At 46.0% G+C, this 22,955-nt stretch overlaps 2 protein-coding genes across 6 annotated transcripts in view; both read left to right on the plus strand.

Annotated features, from left to right (window-relative positions):
• The window catches only part of LOC126914515 (E3 ubiquitin-protein ligase MYLIP), a 42,077-nt gene extending 33,567 nt beyond the window's left edge, over positions 1 to 8,510 (plus strand). For all 3 annotated transcript variants that reach the window (XM_050718566.1, XM_050718568.1, XM_050718565.1), the window contains exons 2-7: positions 562 to 758; positions 4,194 to 4,434; positions 4,522 to 4,691; positions 4,970 to 5,186; positions 5,254 to 5,451; positions 5,547 to 8,510. In XM_050718566.1, the coding sequence (XP_050574523.1) occupies positions 562 to 758; positions 4,194 to 4,434; positions 4,522 to 4,691; positions 4,970 to 5,186; positions 5,254 to 5,451; positions 5,547 to 5,876 (1,353 nt within the window). In that variant the 3' untranslated portion in view covers positions 5,877 to 8,510. The remainder of the gene's footprint in view (positions 1 to 561; positions 759 to 4,193; positions 4,435 to 4,521; positions 4,692 to 4,969; positions 5,187 to 5,253; positions 5,452 to 5,546) is intronic.
• Positions 8,511 to 9,177: 667 nt separating this feature from the next.
• Positions 9,178 to 22,955, plus strand: part of LOC126914502 (uncharacterized) — a 46,385-nt gene continuing 32,607 nt past the window's right edge. Inside the window, exons 1-7 of one of the 3 annotated variants that reach the window (XM_050718534.1) lie at positions 9,178 to 9,694; positions 10,983 to 11,875; positions 11,976 to 12,232; positions 12,318 to 12,958; positions 13,055 to 13,246; positions 13,335 to 14,016; positions 14,118 to 14,214. In XM_050718534.1, the coding sequence (XP_050574491.1) occupies positions 11,092 to 11,875; positions 11,976 to 12,232; positions 12,318 to 12,958; positions 13,055 to 13,246; positions 13,335 to 14,016; positions 14,118 to 14,214 (2,653 nt within the window). In that variant the 5' untranslated portion in view covers positions 9,178 to 9,694; positions 10,983 to 11,091. Of the gene's footprint in view, positions 9,695 to 9,722; positions 9,937 to 10,982; positions 11,876 to 11,975; positions 12,233 to 12,317; positions 12,959 to 13,054; positions 13,247 to 13,334; positions 14,020 to 14,117; positions 14,215 to 22,955 lie in introns of those variants that run through there. The other 2 variants (XM_050718532.1, XM_050718533.1) reach the window with 2 other exon arrangements.

Below are 22,955 nucleotides of genomic sequence, written 5' to 3' on the forward strand. Positions count from 1 at the left end.
CTATATGGGTACGTGACCGACTTTCCGTCCATTTGGAGAAAGGGAACACAGCCACGGAAAGCTGCGAGAAACAGAAAATAAAATAATAACTCGATCGAACGATATTTGCTCCCAAGTCCGAGCTATTTTGGATAATAAATCGTATACGCGAGAACGTGTTTCCGTTAAGCTGGAACAAAATACATCGAAGGATGGAAAACGGTGTTTGCAGATAGCCGCGTACGCGGTTAGAAGCCGCGCTCGCTACGTACGAGAACACCGGTAACTTTCTAAATTATTGCCAGCGATATATCGCGCGCTTTATTCCGCTGCTTTGTTTTCCCACGGATCGTTGCGTGGTTTTCCCGGTTTTCCCGATATTTCCCAATATTTCCGGTATTCTCGGTAATCGATTAATCGTACTCGGGAGACAATCGGTTCGGAAAAATATGCGTAACTCGCGGGCGAGCTGGTTCGATTCGATTCGGTTGCGGGTAGATCGGTCGCAAAGATAGAAAGCTGCGCGCATATCGGGGTGTAGAAAAGCGAATCTTTCTAATTGAAAATTTCCCATTTTTACAGGCATGCGACTGTTTGGGCATTAGCAAGGAATGCGACTACTTTGGCTTGAAATACCAGAACGCGAAGGGCGAGGAACTCTGGTTGAACCTGAGGAATCCCATAGAGAGACAAACGGGCGGCGGCGTAGCGCCTTTAAGATTCGCATTGAGGGTTAAGTTTTGGGTGCCGCCTCACCTGTTGCTGCAGGAAGCCACCAGGTAAAAGATATCTCGAAAAAGGTCGCTTCGCGCCACGCAACGCGAAAAACGATCATTCTCCTAATTACCTAGCGATCTCGCCACGCGAAACAAACTTATCGCGCGTATTCCACGTGCCTCGACTTGGCCGATGGAGGATAGAGCGCGGACGCCGTCAGATACACCGACGTAACGTAACGACGTATCGCAGATTCGATCGAAACGAGAGCGTTTTCGTAGAATTTCGTCCGAGTGGAAGGTGAAGCGCGAGAGAGACCGAGATCGATAGACGGATCGACGAACGGATGGAAAAGCCGATCGGTTGGCCGTCGTTCCGGTTCGTCGTGGAAGTAGACGATCGAGCACGTACAAAATTGCATCACGGAGACTCGAGTGGAAGGTACTGATTACGCCGGATAATACGGTCGGTGAATATATATGCGGATTATGTCCGAAGGGTATTGGTCCGAAACAGGGTAAAGAGAGCGGCGCAACACGGGCAAAGTAGAGAGACGAAAAACTACGACGAATCGCTGGATGTCGCGGAGAACGGAGCAACGACGCGAACGAAATTTGCGGTTGGTTCGCTCGCGAACAGTTGCAAAGGCAAGCGGTCGTGATTAAACGCGGGCGAATCGGGTCGGGGTGGTAATTAATAGAAAGCGGGAGGCGGAGGTTGGAACGAGCGCGAATCGTGTATGGACTTTGGGTAGGAGATTTCAACGGATCGAAACGTAATTGCGATTTAATCGCGGTAGCTCCGAACACCCTCGGAAAAGGTAAACGCGCCAAGAGTAACGCGTTCGATACGCGAATTAATTGGTCGCCGAGTGGCAACGTTCGTTAGCGGTGAACTAGGATAATCGCGTCGGCTGACGCGAAAGCTCGCACACCGTCGTTCGTGTCGCGCGTTTCTGTTCACGCGCGCGTTTCTAGATTCACGCGACGAACCTTGCCAAGGTTTATCCTTCTCCCCGTAACACCGTAGACGACGGAGCTGCCTTCGCGGACGAATTTTCTACGAGAACGACACGTTCGACGATAGCGTAGTTTCGATTAGCCCAAATGGATTAGTAGCCGAAAGTAGGTCGGTTTTGAAAGTCCGGTTATAAAGAGATCCGTTCGCCTCCCGTTGTACTTTCTCGCCGCTAATAATCGCGCCCTTGCCGAACGTTTACGTTCGCACGGAGAACGACTACGTCGGTTATTTAAGCTCACGGAGTTCGAGGTATCGACGGAATACGTTTCGTTAGCGAGATGGAGGTGGTATTTTCTCGCGCACGTGCGAGCAAGAGTTCCGTTGGTTACACCGTTCCAGATTGCTACTCCGAATAACCGAATTCCGGAAGACGAGATTCGCTGTTTGTTCGGGGTGTAAATCAAAGTTGTTACAACGCTATTGTCGCGAAATGTACCGAGGTTTGCGCGTACGCGCGTCGGCCTTGTTCTCCGAAATTGAATATCGCCGACGCCAGACCATACACGTAGTTTCGTTCCGAGCTCGTAAATCCGAAAACGTCGAAGCAAGACTCGCAGCGTATCGCGTTTTACCGCCTACCATCTTCGCTCGACGAGGAGATACGGCGTAGAGATACGGCAACGATAAAGCGACAACAAAGAATAGATTCGTTAGAGTTGGCCGACGTAATTTCCAGCTAGTCGTCCTTTCTCCGAGCGCGATCTAACTTATCACGGGTCACAGAACGCGCAACCGGGATCCATCGGTTTTGCAAAGCGCGAGCTGACCCGAAACTGCGACGTCGTTCTCGCACGACACGGAAAAGTAATCGAAATTTACGAGCGAACTGTCATCGAAATCGATCAGAAATCGTCGCGGTTGAAACCATGAAATTCTAATTCGAAGCGGGGCGGAATTTCGCGTCGATTGTTGCGAACTCGTTAGAGTTTTACACGTATATCTGTATGTGTGTGTGTGTACACAATATATATGTCTACCTTCTGTTAACTTCTTCGGGGGAAGTTTCGATATTAAACTGTGTACCTTTCGCGTACAGTAGTTGGCTCGAAGTTCTCTAAATATCTTTAAATACCCAGAAGCTGCTTGCTCTTCTCGAAAGCCCAGAGTCCATAGGTTAAGCGTCCTATATTTGTACGTACTTCGTTGTATAAAGTTTTTCCGCGTACAATCGCGTCTTAAACGTCCTTCGTCTATCTTCGCCTTTCGTTTCGCGTTTCTTTCGTTAGAACCGATCGTTCGTTGACACATGGACGGGCGCGAGAATCGCGCGACGACGACAAAGACGGATAGTTTGATAGCAGATCGGAGGAATTATAGCGTTGAATGGACGTAGCTGCGTCCGAATAAAGCAGAATTTATGGCTATCGAACGCATTGTTTGTCTACCGAGTGAAAGCGATATCGAGAAACTCGTTTCAAGTGTATGTAAATCAACGGCCAGAGAAAATTTCGACAACGTTCGCCGACGTACCGTTCGAAACTTGGAACTTGATCGATGCAACGAAGTTCGAATCGCGCGAAGATTCGCCGAAAATTTGCCTTTATCGCGACGAATACGCGAATGACCCGTTAACGGTTAAACGATCGACCGAATATTTATGCGTTTGGAAATGCAAACCACCGTCGGAACGTATCTTTCGTCGACGCAATGTCACCGGGACGTTTCAATCGCGATACTTAATCGCATAATCCGGTGATATTCGACTTGACCTAGTCTGGTTCGATCCGAATTGCCCAACACGGTTTCGCAAATTATCCGCCACCGAGAAATAGGACACGGGTTGTTTCGAGCTTCGTGACGCGAATAAAACGCGTTTCTTTCTAAATGTTTGAACGCGTTTGAAGGCTGCTCTTCGACTTTCGTCGGCGAACCGTCTTCCGCGCGGTCGTTAACGATCCTGCGAGAGTCTCGCGATCGTTTGTCAAGCTCGTTGCGCTGATCGTAGACCGTCGCGTATCGCGTGGAACTTTGCAATGGAGCGAGGAAAAGCAACGAAATCGGGAAAACCGTTTTGCCGATACGAACGCGTTTCTTCTCGGCCCGGCGAAATTCGAATTGAAATTCGACTGGAAATTCGATCGTTCGGATAAGATCGCTTTCGTTCGGACGTCGACGATCGATCGCGTCGATGATCGTGCATTAGCTAGCAGAGTAATTGGCAAAACGTAGCGAACGACCCGAACGATACAACTCGAATTTACCAAAGTTGGTGGCAACTCCGCCCATTTCGATCAACCGTTAAATTCGAGCGTGTAAGCGGCGGTCGTAAACGAAACTGCGTTCGCGCGGTGTCTCCGTCGTACGATTTATCGATTTATCGTCGATACGCTATTACCGCGTCTCTCGTTACGCTTGTCCGTGAAACTAACGCGTATCCGTATATATCAGCATCTGGCACGAGCCGCTGGATAACGTCAGGCTTCGCTGCTAGTTGATAATAACTCTTGCAATGGTCGAATCTGTTTATCTGATTGCAGGCATCAGTTCTACTTGCACTCTCGTTTGGAGTTACTCGAGGGTAGATTGAAAGTGTCGGACTGGGCTTCTGTGGCACGTTTGGTCGCTTTGATAGCGCAGGCCGACACGGGTGATTACGATTCGCTGTCGCCACCGAACGCGCTCTACTCGCAATGTTGTCAAATTCGAACGGCGGAGCCGTGCGAATCCAGACCTCAGGACTTTCTCCATCGGATAGTTCAACAACACAAGGAGATTAAGGTTTGCGGCTGTTTCTCTTTGCGCGCGTTTCGTCGATTCTCCTCGTCGACGCAATTCATCGACGCTTTTTCTTTCTTCTATCCCCAGGCGATGAAAACCTCCACCGCCGAGTATTGGTTACTGAAGGAGATATCCAATTTGGATACGTTCGGCCAGGAGATGTTTCACAGTAAATTCGGGTACAACGGAGTGTCGATGATCGGAGTGGGACCTCACGGTATCACCGTTTATCGCAATCACGACGAGGAAACGCAAAAGTAAGTGGCAGCCGTTGTCGTTGGCTGACTCGATTCTCGATCGGTAAGAAGTTGGCGATCGACGAGTAAACGTCGAACGTCTCTCGTCCGACTCTTCGGAACTCTTTAGTTTCGAAGCTTCGGTCGAGCGTTACCGCTTTCGATGGAGCGCATTGCCAGTCGTCGCGTGCGAACTCGTCGTTAGCGGTATCTGGCGTGCTTTTACCCGGCCAACTTTTTATCCATCCATCCAGTTACGTTAACGCGCAGTAGCGATTATCGTTCTGTTTGTTTTACAGCATACCATATACGGCGATACAAAGCGCAACGACTCAACGTCGAATGTTTCATTTAGTTTACCTGTCGCTGGACGGCGAGGAGACGTCGTTAAATTTCAAATTAGATTCGAGTCAATCCGCCAGTGGACTTTACCGGGCGATTACCGAGAAGCACGCGTTTTATAGCTGCGAGACGGTCAGGAGCGCGGTTACGGCGCAATTTATACGCGACTTGAAGGTATTTGGAAACAACCGCGACATCCGCTCGACATCGACTCATTCCGTTATTTTCTCTACACGTACAGGGCACCATTATCTCGATATTCAACGAGGATTCCACGTTAGGAAAGAAATACGTGTTCGATATTCGTAGAACGTGCCGAGAGGTGTACGACAACGCGCGGCGCGCTCTCTACTGCGAAGCTGCGACCGTTAGCCTGCCGGAGGAGAAGGAAATTTTGCAGAAGCAGGATTGCGGAGACTGCGAGGATCCGAAATGCAAGGTATTTCGTCGGTATATCGAGGATATCGATCGAATCGGAACAACGACCGATCGACGAACTAGAAAAACAACTGTTTCACGTTGTTCGACTTTCAGGAATCTCGAGAATGTCTAACGAGGCTGTTGGACGCGATGCTGTGCCGCATTTGCATGGACCGTAGTTTAGACACTGCCTTGTTCCCGTGCGGACACGCGGTAGCCTGCTTGGATTGCGCCAGGCGATGCGAACGTTGTCCACTCTGTCGAGCCGACATCGACCATTGTCGCACCATATATCTTCCGATCGAGCTGACGCACGTCGACAAGCACAATCCGAAATTGCTCTCGGAATCCATCGAACCTAATTACGGCAACTCTTCTACCGAGGAAATTCAAAAGAGAAGCTTGGCAGCCGAGAGCTCCGTGGTAAACGGTAACGATATTTGAGAACGTCGTTGCAACGAGTTTCACGCTTCTCGAACATTCTTCTCTAGAACCTTTGCTTGCCGAATCGAGAGAACGCATTGAGTTTTTCTCCCGTCTCTACTATCCTACTGTCTCTCCCTGTCTCTCCCTGTCTTTCCCTTTTGTCCTATTCATTGTCCTTTGATTTACGTCAAAATCCCACGCATCGACCGTTCTATCGTCTTTTCCCGTACATTCGTCTCATCCGTACGACGATCAATTTTTCGTTTTTCTTCTTTCGTTCGTTCCAACGTCGAAGAAACGCGAACGATTTGTCGCCACCGTGACGAAGAAACGCGACGTTGCCCGTAACGTTCGGAAAACCGGACGATACGACTCTGTTTTTTACCGAGCCCGTTCAAAGGCGAATAATTCGCACAACAAGATCATGTTCGCTGTCTACGCTTCCTCGTTCGAATAATAAGAGTTTGCGTGGTTTCGTTCGACGAGAGTTCAGTCGATAGGGCATTAACTGAAATTTCGTTCCAATGAATCTAGTTCGTATAAATAAACTTTTACTTTTACACGCCTTTTCTTTCTCTCTCTCTCTCTCTTTCTCTCGTTTAAATACGTATCTACAATGTAATTGTAATAACGTTACACGATACATGTATACCTCTTGATCGAGTAATAACAATATCGTCTGAATCGCGCGACCGAAAAGTGCTATTAGCAGCGTTGATCTTTGAAAAACGATGCTGTCGTTGTTTCCAAGACAGAGTAGTGTATTTTATTTTATTGAAAAGTTTAACGCGTCGTATATAGATGTGTTTACTTTTATCGACAGTTGGACCAACGAGTTTTCTCATTTTATTTAAGTGTCGTTTATAACGCTTCGTTCCTCTTAGATAGATTATATCCTCGTTTCTTTCTTTCTTTCTTTCGTACGTACTTCAACTTTCATTTAGATACGGCGGTAGGCCACTGGGCTTTATTAAAATCGATGACCGTTCGTATTTTCAATATAGCGTATTCATTATGCATACGCGATATGGTTTATAAAACGACTGCTATAACGCTCCCCTTCTTCTAGAAGACGTTTCATCCGAGTCATCATCGAATCTCACGTCACTCGATCGTTAGGTCATCCATTGATCGATCGTTGGCGCGATAAAATTTTCTTCATTGAGAGCGACCCGCGATAATTGTATCAATTTTACCGTCACGAATGGCCTACGCAAATAGAATTTCCACCATTCGAGAAGTCGACAGGCCGACGACAGAGATACCACGCTACGAGTTATCTCTCTTTTGGAACGTCTTGTACAAGAAGGAAACCTTGTTACGGTAATATCTGTTTATATGTACATAAAAAAGCGAGATAACCCCTCGATAGGGTCGAGCGAGTAAAAGTCACGAGTTCGCCAAATGTCAAATCTGATTTAACAAACTCGGTGCGAATGCCATCTTTTAAGTAAGAGAATCGTAATAAAAGAAATGCGTATGTTAATCGATGTGCTTTGCATGCAAAAGACAATTGACATGACATGGACGATAGTTCGTTTCAAAGGAGCACACGAGGAAAGGCTGTTTCCAATCAAAAGAAAATAGAATGCAAATATCGTAACATATTATTTATATCGTTTACTCGCGAGACATCGTTCTTCGTTCTTGTCCTCGATCGACGACTCGTTTGTCGTCCAACATCTGTGACTGGCATTTCAGCAGATTCGAATGCTTGTCGAAACGGAGGATACCAGGGAGAATGAAAGTCAAAGAAATTGTTATAGTCATTCATCAATGCAAAACAGATCTAGTTCGTAATTATTCGTAAGGGAAGAAACAATAGCATTAAGTCGGCGTAGCGTAATCCCTTTTTTCCTGACATTCGTAGCGCTTCGCATCTCTAATCTCTCTCTCTCTCTCTCTATATATATATATATACGTCATTTAATTTCCTTTAGTATTTTTCTATCCTATCGTTGTTACGAAAATCGTGATTACGCTGCTTTTCTAAGTCAAATATCGATCCGAAGGGTTCTATGCAAACGCAAATGTAATAATAGATATAGAACAATAATATTCAAATACAAAAGTTAAGCAGACGTATCGGTGCATTGTATTTCTTCATGGCCGGGAATAAAAATATTTTCTTCGAAATTCTCCGATTACGTTGTCGACGTTCGACGTTGATGGGCTTTTATTCGTTAGAAGATAATTTTCCAAGCACGCGCTACAAAAATAAAAAACCGTTTTATACGTATACATGTAATATCGATGGTCCGTGGTCTCGAGGATGGAAACAATTTGTACCACCGCTATGCGTTTACTCGATATATGTAAGTTTAATAATAATTACAACGATAACATCGTTATGATAAAAAAAAACAACAAATATTTGTGATTAACTCTCTGTATAAATGCGAAAAAATTTCAAATCATTGTAATTGTTAGATCTGTAAGGTAGAAATGTGAAAGATATACGAGAGAATGGATTTTTATGAATTATCATTTGCAAAGAGTATTTTTAAAGTATTTCCAATTATTTTTTAGTATTATATCAGGATTCCACTTTGATCAGTGGTGTATACATATGAGACCGATACACACTATAAAAAATAATTTTTAGCGTTATAAAGTGTCCCAACCTGTTGATTAAATATTATAAAATATCAACCGCTGTATACCCTTTATTCTCATTTATTCCACACGCCTTCTCCCAATATTAAAAACGAATGAAAAGAAGGATACATCCTGCGTCTAATTGTAAGTCGATTAAGCAACGAAATCACTTTGCCGATATCGGAGTGTAGTTTGTCGTAAACGATTTTTTATACTAAATCTTTTTATAATTTTTTGCGAGTTAAATTCAATGGAAAGTTCAATGAACGTACCCGCTCTATCTTACACGCGAGATAAAATTAATCTCGTACTTCTTTATGTTTCGTTTTAATCGTTTTACCGTACGTACGGACATGTAAATAAAACTTTGGTGGGTTTAATCGGACGGATAAACGGAATAAAAATGAATTTTGAAACAAATATCTTTACGTGTAACTGAAAACAACGGGTTACAAGTCTCTAAACATATTGATCCAAGGATTAACGCACCGATTAATCGGCAACTGGATCGTTTATTTATATTTAGACTTGTATTTCGTATTTTAATTTTCACCAATTCTCACAGATCCTACAATTCCATGATATTCGAACAACGCTTTAAAATCTTTTCTTCGAAAAACTGTCTTTCTTGCGTTTAATGTTCGAGTCGATCGAATTCGGATTAAATGATCTTTACGATGCGAATAAAACGGATAACAAAGAGCATATGTTAGATAGAAATGAAAGCATCGTTTAAGTGGAAAAATTTTTAATGTGGCGCCAAATTATGCCGAGCAGCAGTTGAGTTAGGATGTGCGATATCTGCGCATGCGTCGTACATTTTAATTGGTTCACGCAGCGGCATTGTCATATGACGAAGCTGCGTGGCATCATGGGAAGCAGGTCGCAATTTTGCAACATGGCGGTGAATTGAGCCAAAGTCGCGGTCCTGTGCCATCAGAAAATGTATTTTTCATAGTCGAGCAACTTCTTTTATTGTACTCTTGATGTATGCGACGGTGTAGTACGGGTTCGGGTCGTGTTAGACGATACACTGTGCATGTAAATATGAGTGTAACGAAGCACAACGTTATTTCGAAGGTGACACCCCGCAACTCGGTGTGGTGTTCGACCACGTATGGCAGAGACTAGAATCCGAGATAAGGAAGCTCTGCTTCGCCTAAGTAATACGTATCACCAATCAAAATTACCACCACAAAGTAGCGATGCGGTGGTTACCCAATCCGAACTGTGAAAATGTGAGTGTTTTATGTAAAACGTAAAGTGTGCATACGAAAGTGCCTGTGGGTGCGTATTTCGGTAGCGAGGAGAGTGCACGGGTGCCTTGTCTGCGATATCCAACATCCCTTTTCTACATTTATTCCGTTTATCTCACCGTCAAAATTCCTGTAATTTTACTTTCGATTGTTCCGATTTTCGATCGTTTAATTCGACCGAATCTCAATCACGAAAACCTGAATATACAAATTGGTTCTATTCAGTACGCAACCATTACCTTAAACACTTTTAACCGTATTCGTAATTCCTTCCTGCTTGCAAAAAAAGATGAAAAATATTCCACAAACTTCCCTGTATCTGCTGGTAACTGTGTTCTCGTCGTTGAAAAATGCATAATCCGATCGATTTCTTCGATAGTGCTTACCTTTGATCCGTGCTCGTGTTTCATTCTTACCTGTATGCTTAAATTATATTCTGTACGAAATCACCATAAACACGATACAAACGGAACGGCCATCCCTTAATTTCTTTTACTATTGCCGATATCCGAAAAAGTGTTCTATGGTCGGTGTCGGTAAACGTCGATGTAGCAACGCTCCAAAAATACCACATGTTACGGTATTCTAAAAGCATCGTGCGTTGCAATACTTCTCACAAACGATAAGAGTGTACAACGGTTAACAATACGTCCTATTTACCGTTCGAAATAACCATTTTCCGAGCAATAATATAGTATTTTCGATCATTTAGTTCGATTTATCATGACGCCTTTCAAATATACATTTCAACATTTTTGTTTACCTGTACCCTTCTGCACCTTGCATACTGTTATGATTGAAATAACGTAGGTTTTAAGGCTGTATCAGAGTTGATCTTATCTTATTGGAATCAAACGTAATTAAGAAGAAGAAAGAGTCGATTTTGTTGATTGTAAAATTCTGTTTGTACAACGGTTGATTAATCCACAGAGTTATTAATACATATTATGTAATTAAATAAATCTGCTTCTTCGTGCTTGCAAGAACTGAATCTTTTTCTATGCTAGATAAAGGACAGGGTTACAGTTATGCTCTGATAATCTTATTAATGTACAATCGGATCCTGCAAAACATTTTAAAATGATATTCCTCGTATCCTTTTATATTCCTTGTCATCTATATTTTATATGAGGCATCAGTTGTACGAATCGTTGATGTTATGCTTTTCATTAGACATATAATAGTAATAGTAACGATAATGGTAGTAGTAATAATACTAATAACAATAATAAAAGGTTATAGACTAACAAGATGTTTTTTTATTTTACAGATATTTGCAAAATTCAAAAATTTTGTCGGATATTGTAACTTGTGATCGTATATGTGTGCCAAACAGAGATATATAAGAGGGCATTGAAGAGACCCGATGGTTTCGTGACATGATGGAAGGTAATCTATATGTGAAAAATGAGCCGGGACTTGACGGGCAATCACTTGCAAACCCACAACCAAACTCATCCTCAGAGGATACAGGAGGTGCCAGGGTTTGTTTCGTTTGCGGTACGATAGGCCATGGGGAACAATATTGGCTGAGAGTGAAACCAAGTCCGGGTGGTGCACCAAACGAACCTTACTTTCCATTTCTCGAATCCCATGAACCACCTAATGGGTATCGTGGTGAGGGAGCTAGAAGCGGAGCAGTCAAGGCATGCAGTCTTTGCTATGCCTTGCTGTTACAACAATGGGAGAGTTACGAACAGGATGCTAGACCTCATAGTCAACGAATTTATTGGTTAAAAAGATGCGACGGTGGTCCATTTACCGGAGCTGAGATGGCTCTTCAAGGGGAATACGCGGCTCAAGTTCTGGGCTTAACCAATGACCAAACTCCACAGCTCAGACCCGAAAACCGACCGATTGGAATCTCTCCGCGACTTCCGCTAAATTCACCATCGCCTAGAGTGGAACAGACAAGGCCATCATCGAATTCCATTGAACTGCCAAGACCACATTCTAATACAGCAGAAACGCACAGACACTTGGAACAAGCGAGGCTTGCGATGGAATCTCCCCATCAAAGACTGCAATCGCCGCATCAAAGGTTACAAAGTCCTCGACAGCTTGTAGAAGATTCGAGAATATCGAACGAAGCGGCATTGGATTTAAGACACGCACCTAGGAGTTCACCTGCACCACAGCCAGCTTTACCACCACAACCTCAACGTAAGCTCTAATTTATGTTTGTCACTTAGGCAAGAATTACATTTTTCGGTGTTTATTTATAAACATAGTATTTAATTGTGTTTTAATCGAACGATTACAGCCATTTACAGCGGAGGATCGACGTCGAGTGCCGGCACTGATATCTTAGATCTCTCAATGCCAGATAAAAATTCGGTTACCGAAGTCTGCTACGTATGTGGGGATGAGTTCACACGAGGATCACTTAGTCACATTGCAGCAAAACCACTGCCAACCCCGCCACATCCTTCCGCCAGTCCCTCGCCATTTTTTCCTTCGCTAATGCTTCATCCAAGACCAAGTAGGAGCCGACCAATGGATAGCGCTGGGCGTGTACAAGTATGTGTATCATCTTCGTTATTTCTTGTTAATCGCCTGTGTAATTCCTGTACTTGGGATTTAATTGGTTTCCTTGGTTTTCCAGGCCTGTTCGGCGTGTCAAAATCATCTTCTATTACAATGGAAGGAATATACTGACCAAGGAGTTCCACACGGTGATCGGAATTATACGCTTCGTAAACGGCAAGCAGCTATAATAGAAGCAACTACTTTTACCTGTTACACTTGCGCGCTTGACTACCCTTCGAAAAATATTAGACTTATTTACTGCTGTCGTAATCCCGAGAAGGAAACGTACTATCCTTTTATTTATTCTCTGAGACCTCCGCAAGGAGCTAGTCCTATTAGTCCTCAGGGAATGGTGCAAATTTGCTCCGTTTGTTATAAAAATTTGCCAGAAAGACAGCAATTATTTGGCGAAGAAAATCGCGAGGGTCAAGCGTGTATGCAGATGGTGGATTTTCGACAACGGGGTCCTTCTCCGAGACCGGTAGTGTCAAAGTCCCCAGCCAACTCTGCTGGCAGTGATATTCGTTTCAAACCGTACGATTTGAACAAATCGAGCGTCGCTACGAACAAACAACGTAGCGCAACGATAAAAGGATCCACTCCTGGGCAACGAAACTCTCCGAACAACGGGCCCGCCGAAAATGGCACCGTTGCTCTCGGCCAAAACTACAGGTGCTATATTTGTGAGAGATTGTATCCTCGTTCTCACATGAAATGGTACGATTTTCAGAATTGCTGTTATTCTTTCGTACGTATGTTGATCGTTGATCGTTTGTATGGGTATTAATCGTTACGTTTGTCTGTCGTTGAAAGGTTGTCTACGAGTCCGGAAGGAATGAATTCGCACGCTATGCATTTTCCATGTTTAAGGGGAATGGCACGTACATCGGAAAATGCCTGTATGGATAGTCACGGTAGGGTGTTAGCTTGTACTCACTGCGTGAATCACCTTGCCCAACAATGGGAAAGTATGGATGCTGAACGAGTTCCTTTAGAACGTCGCAGGTTAGTCGCTGTACAAATAAAATCTTTCCACAACCTTTTCGTAGTATTCGCGTTTATCTCTCGAATCTTTATTATCGTCATCTTTTAGGTATGATATTCCTAGTCCACATCCAAACGGCGACGTGAATCGATCGATCGCCACCCCACCGAGTTCTAGTTCGGATCGAACGTTCGGTAGTAACCCAGGCACATCGAGCAGTTCTATATATTGTTTCTTATGTGGCTTGCATAGTGATTTAACCCTCGCAAGAGTGTTGTATGGTCGGCCTCAGGGTCGTAACGCACCATTTTTCCCTGAATTACTACGTCATCAGTCTCCGCCGAACGCCGAGCAACTTAGGGAAGACGGTTCTGCGCTAGTATGCACATTCTGTTATCATTCTCTTTTGGCGCAGTGGCGTCGTTACGAATCTCTTCCGAGTGGTCAACAAGCGAATGCCGCGGAAAGGCAATACAACACGCACGATTACTGCTGTTATGTTTGTGGTATTACGACGTATAGGAAACGCGTCAGAGCGTTACTCGTGAAGGACTTTCCTTTCCTGAGATATCACAGACAACCTGAAAAGAGCCTGTTATTGGAAAACGGAGATTTCGCAGTGGTCTGTTTAGACTGTTACGAAACATTGCGCACGCAAAGCCTCGAATACGAACGATGGGGCCTACCCGTTGAAAAACGCGAATACAATTGGATAGTGCAACCTCCACCGCCGGAAGATAGCCCTGACGCAGCTGTCGCGAGATTGCCATCCGGTGAAAGATCCGAGAAGGTGGTGAGTCATTTTCTGATAACTATGGTTTCTAAGCTGGATACGTGCCACTGAATGAATAATGTATTAATATGCTTTGAACGTTCGTATATATTCCGTAGGTGCCGCCGACGTTAACGGTTAAACCAGCACGGAAAAACTGTTCACCGAAGGCACCGGATAAGAAGGTTCCGGTGAAAGTTCCAGAAAAAGAACAAGGTAAGTGGAAAATGTTTTCTATCCTCGTTACGCGTATAACACGTTTGTAAGGGAAGTTTTAATCGAAGAAAATATAGACAGCGAACTTTACGTTGCAAACTTTTAGTCGAATTTCTCATTTAAAGGGAAAGGGGAAGCAATGGAACGGACGTATACATCGAGAAATCCGAGATGCTTCTTATTTAGTCGACTTTTTTTCTTCGTTTATAATCCCATATATGCATGCTTATACATGCATAGCAAGATTAAGTATACAAGTGTCTTAGATAACGAAAAATATTATGTATGTGGTCAAACATTTGCCAGACACGCTAAGGTTATCGGTTTACGTTGGAACGCTATCTCCTGCGTAAGCATTCGCTTCAGAGTTACTTGAGACGAATACGTTAGCTTTTACGTCGCTGTACGTGTACGTATTTTTTCTTTTACCATTCTTTTACTCTTTCTTTTAACGGTTGCACTTGGACTTTTTTCTTTTATCGAACGATGCTGTTTCGTTAAAGTCAAAATAACGAATATATTTTCGCATAGATTTAATTTCAAGAGATAAAGAATATACGTATACGTAGATGTATGTACGTACTTGAACGAAGAGATGACGTATCGAAGATGCGAGAGTGGTCGGTGCGATGAAAAGGATAAAAATAGGGGGCGAATGGATGAGAAAGCTCTTAAAAAATCTAACAGCTGCGAATCACCTAACAAGATGGTTACGTTCGAGCGAATTCGCTCCTTCTTCTTTTCTTCCCTTTGCGCTTTATCCCGTTTTTATTCATTTACTTCGATCTTACGGTCCATGAAAATATTTACATCGACGTATAATTCGCTAAACCTTTTTCTTTTCTCTGTTCACGCAACAAGCGTCTCGGTTTTTCAAGTAGCTAGAAAGCTTCCCAATGAAATTTTGACGCGGTTGTTCGGTAAATTTCTAAAACGTTTAAGCATTAGCGGTTCGCATGTTTTCTCAAAGAACAATAGCTCGCCCAGGCAAGCTACTTTCCATCTTCGCTACTGTTAGTCCATAACACCTTCTCCGCTTTCTTTTCTTTTTATCGTTCCGACTTGCCAAACATGTACACGCTTTCATACCAGAAGGTAAGTTTCGTCGAGTTCGCGTCGACGATCGTGTAACTGCATTGCGCGGACCTATTATTCAGCAGTCGTAAAATTCTTGACGAGAGGCTGGAAACAAATTTTGTTTTCGATACAAGCGTGTTAGAAAGCGGCGAAACCGTGAAAATATCGCACCGACGACCGTAAATAATATTTTCCGTGCAATTCGTTTGCTCGACGAAACAAAGATATTCCAGGTTATCACGAATACAAAATTCGCTCGATTTCTCCGTTAATTATTTGACTGAACGATTCGTCGTTTATTTCTTTCAACGATAAATTATATATAGATCGCGACGGATAGTCGGGATAAAGTTAAACGTTTCGATGAACCGCAGAAGTAAACTAATTGCAGCGTAAATACAGAGGTTACGAGTTGGAAAGAAAATAGCTTTCAAACGAAACACGATCACCGAGATGAAAAGGTCGATTAAGGTCGGTCGATCTGGCTTAGAGGAAGTAGGTGGTCGGAGACGTTAGAGAGACTTAACGCGGTGGTTTGGTAGACAGGGTAGTAGCGCTGGTTGACAGTGACAAGGGGTAAGCGAAGGAGAGCGAAAGCAGGAAGGAGGGTGCGATGGGGAAGTAGAAGGAAGGAAGGATCGAAGGAGAAAGAGCAAATGCCCGCAGCGCGACACCGCATTGCGCCCACTTGCCAACCCGCCCAACACCTAAATTCGAATTAGGAAACCAGCCTTGTCGTTTCTCGTCAACACGACTCTCCTGTCCTGGAAAGCGTACAGAGGCAGGACATCGTCGTCTACTTATACCACCATGTATAGAGAGGGGAAATAAAGCGCGGACACGGGAAAGAGACGCGCGGACTAAAAGGGGGCTAAGCTCGTGTGTATGCGCGCCTGTATTATACGCGTACGTGTACGTGTATGTGTATGTATATGTATATAGGGAAGTTCTATCCTTTACGACCTTCCTTTGCTCTCTCGCTACTAGGAACGCAATCAGAGGGAGAGAGGTAAAGTGCTCGTTTTCCTCTTCCTTTGGGAATCGATATCAACGTTATCGACTGCTTTTCTCGCTCCTTGTCGCTCGAAGTTCTACATCGGGGTTGCTCACGTATTCTCGGCAGGCGCGCAGCCAAAAGGCTCGATTTTGGCGCACATTCTCCACCGCCAAATCGCTGCCAAGTCTCGATTCAAGCGGTCCCGCTTTTCTTCCTCTTAAACGAAACGCGCCTGTGTATTTTTTAACCACGTTCGCGCTTTTCGCACGTTTCCACGCTTACCTCTTTCGAGAAGAATTCTCGAATATAAAGATCGATCAGAGAAATTTCAGCGTTTCCGCTGCTGGATGTCGCCGTCGATTTCGCAAAGTCGATCGTCTTAATCGGATTGATGCCACGCAGATATATATCAGCGCGTTACTCTACACGCGCCCTCTTAACGGGCTGCGCACGGTCCCTCTGTCGGCCCGTGTTAATAATTAACCACCGACTGGCGTGGGAGTAGTTTCGCCCGCTTCTTGCGGCCAGCTGGTTTTATTTCGAGTAACGTTCTGCTCGTGGTGCTCTCTTCTCTCTCTCTCTCTCTCTCTCTCTCTCTCTCCCTCCCTCCCTCCGGTACCGTACTCCTCCGTTTACCGACGCAGAATAACGTAGAATTCCTTTTTCCAAGCTGATCTCGGAATTTTGTGGCTTTTTCGAAAGATCCGCTTCTTCCCAGCGCTTCATGGCGCAAAAAGTATCCTCGTAGTAGGCTAGACGCTAGGCTATGCCTAGAAATCAGGAAGGCGATATAAATGCCAAGATGCGTCAAGTTCGTTCAAGGTGAAAAGCTCGATAAAAATAGTAGAGCTTATTAGCCCCGGGGGAGTTAGCGGTGTCTTCGGAGGGTAACGGCGAAGGTGAACGGAAAGGGGAAAGGAGAAGTGGGAAATGAGAAAGGGAACTGGAACCGTAACGCGAATGCGAACGCGAGCGTATTGGATTGAAGCGAGGGTGAGCATGACCAACCGTGTTTGTATATCCGGAGATTCGCAGCAGGGAACGAACTAAAGGCAGAAAGAAAGAGAGAGAGAAAGGCCGCGAGAGAAGGATACGCGAGCGAAGAGGGTTGGTCACGGCACGAGCAGAGGTGGAAGAGGATAGCGTGCCACGAGGGAAGAAGAAGCGCGAGCGGGGGAACTCGGGGGAAGTTCCCTGTCGCCGGCACGCATTGATTTTGCTCGACAGACAGCCGCCTGTTGGGTTCTCTGACTCGGGCATCTAACTTTGCCGTCGCTCGCATACCGTCTTTCCGTCTTCCTCGCCTCCGATCTCGTGGCTCGTGGCCTCTTGTCTTTTTCCTTCGCCTCGCGCGTACGAGCGGTCTTCGCTGCTATACCTACGTACATATTTCGGCCGCGCGACGTCTATCGCGTTCCAACTTCTCCTTCGCCTCCCAACCAACCTCTTACCAATTAGCGAACGTCGACGCCGACGTCGACGTTGATACAGCGTTGCGCTGTACGCGCAACTTTGTCCCACCTCGAATTATATTCGAGAAACTCGCTTCTTCTTATCTCGCCCTGTTGATACTCGCGATGCTACCACAAACACTACCGTTCTTACTTTACGTTTTAATTCGCTAAAGATTTAATTTAGAAACGATTCGAAAGAATACGGTCTGACAGTTGTTAGGTCGATAATAAACTTTAATAGACGTATCAATCCTTCAATTATTACGTTCTTCTCTTTCTGCCGATCGGACTCTGTCTCGCGTGTTTTGCGTCGCTTCGCGGTAGCAAACTCGCATCGATCGCGCGTCTTACGTAACACGGTTTCACGATAGATCGATTTTGTCTATCGATGATCCGTTCGTTGTCGAATAGCGATCGTGATCGCTCGCTGCAAAAGTCAGGTACAATTTTCGATTCGAGAGCCTGCGAGCGAAGAGGTGGAATTGATCGAGTCGTTTTACGAACGCATCTGTAATTCGATTAACGGGTTGATCGCGAATTCGCTACGCGTCTCCACCTTGCTCGCGTCTAAACCGGATTTGTTTCGAACCAATTTGCCATTGTCTCGCCGGGTTCGATAAAAGTTTTGAAAGACGCTCGTCGTGCGATTTTTCGCTCGTGAGATAAGTTTGCGCGTTTCCCGGAGTCGAGACACCGCGATAATCACGATCGCGTCACATCGGATATCGAAACGGTGGAATTATTTACAAAGTCAACGACTAGGTGATCGTGATATGCTCGACTTTGTTCCGCGGTCGGTTCCGTTTATCGGCCATTTCGTTCTCGCCTCTTGCGTTTATAGAGTTTCGCTCGTCTAACGCGTGGCTCTCTCGCGCTGAAAGAGCAAGGAAGGGATGACGGTCGTGGTATGGTCAGACCGAAGCAAGTAGCTGGATTTGAATGGGGGTTGGCGCGAGCGGACGGCAGAGAGAGAGAGGGTGAGAGAGAGAGCGATTGCGAGGGCTGAAGGGGAGAGAAGAAGGTAGATCAGCGGCTAGGAGATGGAAGGGGAGAAAACCGAGCGGCTTGCTGGTTTCACAGCGCGTGCCGCTTCAGCGCCAGATGGCTTACAAAGTGGGAGAGAGATAGCAGGATCTTGCTCCGTATACATGCCCTCTTCTCGCCTATTACCACGAGGCAGCGAGCGGGTGTATGATTACGCAGGCGGCAGGCAAGAGAGGAAACGGAACGTAGTCGACGTTCCCAAATACGCTCCGTTTCGTCTCTTTCCCCTCCTTCGTCTTCTTCTTCGTCGTCTTATGACTTTTTGTTTCTATCGTGCCATTTTTCGAACTCGTTTTTCCCCTTCGGAACTGTCGAAAAAAACGTCGCTGTGTCGTTAGAGCAGGAAAAAGACGCGACGAAATCGTTGGCGATCGTACGATTCGAGATCCTTGCTCGAGCTGCGTGCGAATTAAGTGGGAAAAACGTTAGTCGCGGTAGATGTCGCGCTAAGAATTATTTCGGAACCACGACGCGGTTGTTCGGTGAAAGTCGTGTACGCGAGTCGGGCGATACCAGGGATGTGTAGTCGACAAAAAGAGAAGAAAGGATTACCGCCGACTCGCGAAACGACTTGCAAAGACGCGTGTAATAACGCGCGACGGGTTCCATTGGCCGAAAAGCAGGCGTAGTCCGGCTTGTCGCACGCTCGTATTCTACTCTCGCCCGAACGGATCGGACGATCTTGCTCGGAGCGCACGGTGGTATCTGTACGATCGCGTTGGCACCGTGGAGGGGCGAAAGGGACACGAAGGCGAACGAAGCGCGTCGAACGCGCGACTCGGCTCTTTAGTCGAGTACCAGCCACCGTTGGTGTCGTTTCAGGGTGGTCGATTCGTTCTCGGACACCACGTGAGGGAAAGAGAGAGAGAACGAGTGACTCGTTAACGATGGATTTCGTCCGTCACAGTGTATAACCGGTCTGTCGCGATTGCTCGTTTATTCGGTCGATCGGTCTGTCCGTCTATCGGTCCGTTGGTCGGTAGAAGACGCGAGCGCACGCGCAACGCGTGTCGCGAACAAAAGACAGCGATACCGACGCGTTTTAAAAGCGTCTCCTATACTCTCGGCTGATTCGAACTTCCCCCTCCCTTTCGCAGCACTAATTCTCCTCTTTCTCGCCTGTCTGTCCCTGTCTCCGTTCCTCTTGGCTGTGTACGCTCGGCCTCGGTTGGCTGCGAGGCGCGCGCGTGAAAATATATCCTGGCCGTCTGGCGGTAGCGCCGAAGCATTCAGTCAATTAGCCGTAATGGCACGACCTGCCGCGTCGGTCTCGGCCAATTAAGTGGTGATTAGTGCGCGGAACTCCACCATCGCCCGTATCTCTCTCACACTCTTTCCGCGCGCTCTCGCGCGCGCGCCTGTGTGTGTACTCGGTTCAACGATAGATCGCGCGCGCGAGCGTGGTGTTTCTCGTGCGTAGGTGTTCGCTGCTGCCAGTCACGAGTGGAGTGCGGTACGAGTAGCAACTTTCTTGCTCCGTAACGTTCTCGCGTCGGTCTACGGCCAACGAAACAGCGCGTGGCGACTCGATCGTTCGTCGTTGTTCTTGTACCGTTCGATAGCCGTTATCGACGCGTAATAACGTTAACGCAGGAACGCGATTCTGAAAGAAGACTGAAACTCTATCTCGCGCGGTCGTGTCGAACGTGCGAATTGCGCACGGTAGCGCGATCCGTTCGGAAGCTGTAAATCACGCGTTGACGTCGAACAAGAGCGGCGAGAGTATGCGCGATGAACGATGATATCGGTCGAGTAGCGTTACCGCGCGTTGCGAACCGTTTGGAAAGTGGAACCACGCCGATTCATAGCGAAGTAGCGACGTTTCTCATCGGGCCGTGTCCGCTTCGTCGTTGATCGTCCTATTCTCGACTCGCGGCTACGCGCTTGATCGATCGGTGATTTATTTTTAACTATCGCGGAAAGCCTTTTCGCGAAAGAGAAGCTAGTGTGCTGTAATAAAAGGATAAGTGCGTGGAATGCATGCGTTGATCGAGGATCGATGGATCGACGAGTGGTGGATGTAAAAAAATGCAGTTCGATCGATTAAAGGAGGTCACGAAGAAAAAACGGCCTCCTGCCATAGTTTCCTGCTAGCTTCGCAGCATCGCGTGCATTTCCCTCGAGTCTACGCTGTCAGCGAAGCTCTTGTACGACATCAGCCAGAATGGACTTCCGGGCGCCGCATCCACTCGTGCATCCTTCGCACGCCGGACATCCTTATTATTATCCAGGTATATTTTTTTCAGCCACCTTTCCTTTGTCGTCTCCACCTTTCTCTCTCTCTCTCTCTCTCTCTCTCTCTCTCTCTCTCTCTCTCTCTCTCTCTCTCTCTCTCTCTCTCTCTCTCTCTCTCTCTCTTTGTGTATGTCGCTCGCTCGCTCGCTCTATTTCTCTTTTCTGGAATTCTCGTTTACTCTTATTTATCTGGGCTGCTCGATATTCTGGTCTCGTTACGCGAAAGTCTTTTCGCGATAGCGAGAGTCGATTCTCGTTCAGCCACCGTTTCGTCGCTTTCACCAAAGTTTCTAGCATCCACGATTGACGTGCGGTGCTCGCGAAGACTCGTGGAAGGGGAAAAAAGGTCTGGCCGCTGAAAGAAAGAGGCGCGAGCCTTCTAACTCGTTCGCCACAGAGCCGTACACACTCGGCCGAGTACTGGCAATTTTCTTAACTACCTTGCCGTACTTTGCCTCCGGTTGGTCGTCGCGTGTATAATTTTAGTTATCGCCACCACGGTACGTACTCTCGCAGAGTCGCGAGAGAAAGCAACCGTCGTAGTGCATGGATATTCCGTGCAAGTCCTATAAACGTCCGTATAAATCGCTTAACCGTATCGTACTTTTACGGTGCGTCGTCTTCCTTTTTTCCCGCTTTCTTTTCGTTGGTCGATCTTGAATCTGCGACTACACGCAGGTTTCGAAAGATGGGCGCGAGATAATGGACGGGTGATGCGCGAGCGATAAAATTAACGACGAGAGAGAATCGGTCTCGTCGGTTTGCTTTACTCGAGCCCCAAGAGTCGTAAAACGATCAAATAGTCGAATGATTGATCGTTATTAATTGCAGATCGTAGTTTTTATCGTTCGTCGAGCGTCATTGGCGAATATTAAAACAAAGTACGTTAACCGAGCCTGCATATCGGTTTGCGCGTGACCATTCAATGCCTATCGTTTCGTGCCTCCCCTACCTTACTCCCATCTTGTCCCGTTCCACTTCATTCCCTGTTCGTGTTCTCTTTCATCGTATCGTCATCTCTCTTTCTCTCTCGCCCTCGGTCTCTTAATCATGCTCGCTCGTGCAAGCACACTTTCTTTCATCGTCTTTTATCTTTCCTTTGGTTATTCGCTTTCGTCGTGCCAGAAGCGATAAAACTGACTAGACATCCGTAATGCCGAGGACGACGAGTCCGTTTTAATTCCTGCACGCTGCTCGAACGACGGATATCGGGTATCGTGTCGGCGACCGCACACGAAGCCTCTGGCAACCGCGTTTATATCGGTTCTCTCTTCCTTTGTCTCTCGGTGTCGAGGCTGTTTTCTTTTTTCCAGCGAAAAATTAATTATCTTCCGGTGACGAACGATATAGAACGCAGAAGCGCCAAGCGTCGAGCATCTCTTGCGACGATACGACGAAAAATACGACGATGTCGCGAAATCATTTACGCTCGTCGAACGATCCTACCATGTACGTATTTCGAATTTAAATGTTTTTGAATCTTCGCGCTTATCTTTCAACCGAAAATCGGCTTTCATCGGCGATAAAGTCGCTCGAATTCGAATTACGGGATCCATCGCTGCTCCACGATATTCGATGTTGTCGACGCTCTGGCGACGAGACGTTCGCATAGCGTTACGCTGGCAAATTACCGTAACCGATTGATATTTTACGAAGGAATTTCAGGCAAAGGTGTAAATTACTTTTTTGCAAAAAGTCGCTTATATCTGTTGACTTTAATAGCCGTCCGAAGGCTTGGAATTGTTCGCGGTGTCCTTCCGTAGCGACGACCAAGTCGTAGAGGCCAAAGAAAGACCAAAATATTTTATCCTCGGTCCGTCGACGCACGATGATTTCATCAACCGTAAGGGATTATCTCGTTCCATTATAAACAGAGTTATCTGAAACTTGTCATTACGACTGGAAGCAAAGCCCGACCTTCGAATTGGAAGCTT

This window comes from Bombus affinis, chromosome 3 (genome assembly GCF_024516045.1).
Source record: "Bombus affinis isolate iyBomAffi1 chromosome 3, iyBomAffi1.2, whole genome shotgun sequence".
NCBI classification, from domain to species: Eukaryota; Metazoa; Arthropoda; class Insecta; order Hymenoptera; family Apidae; genus Bombus; species Bombus affinis.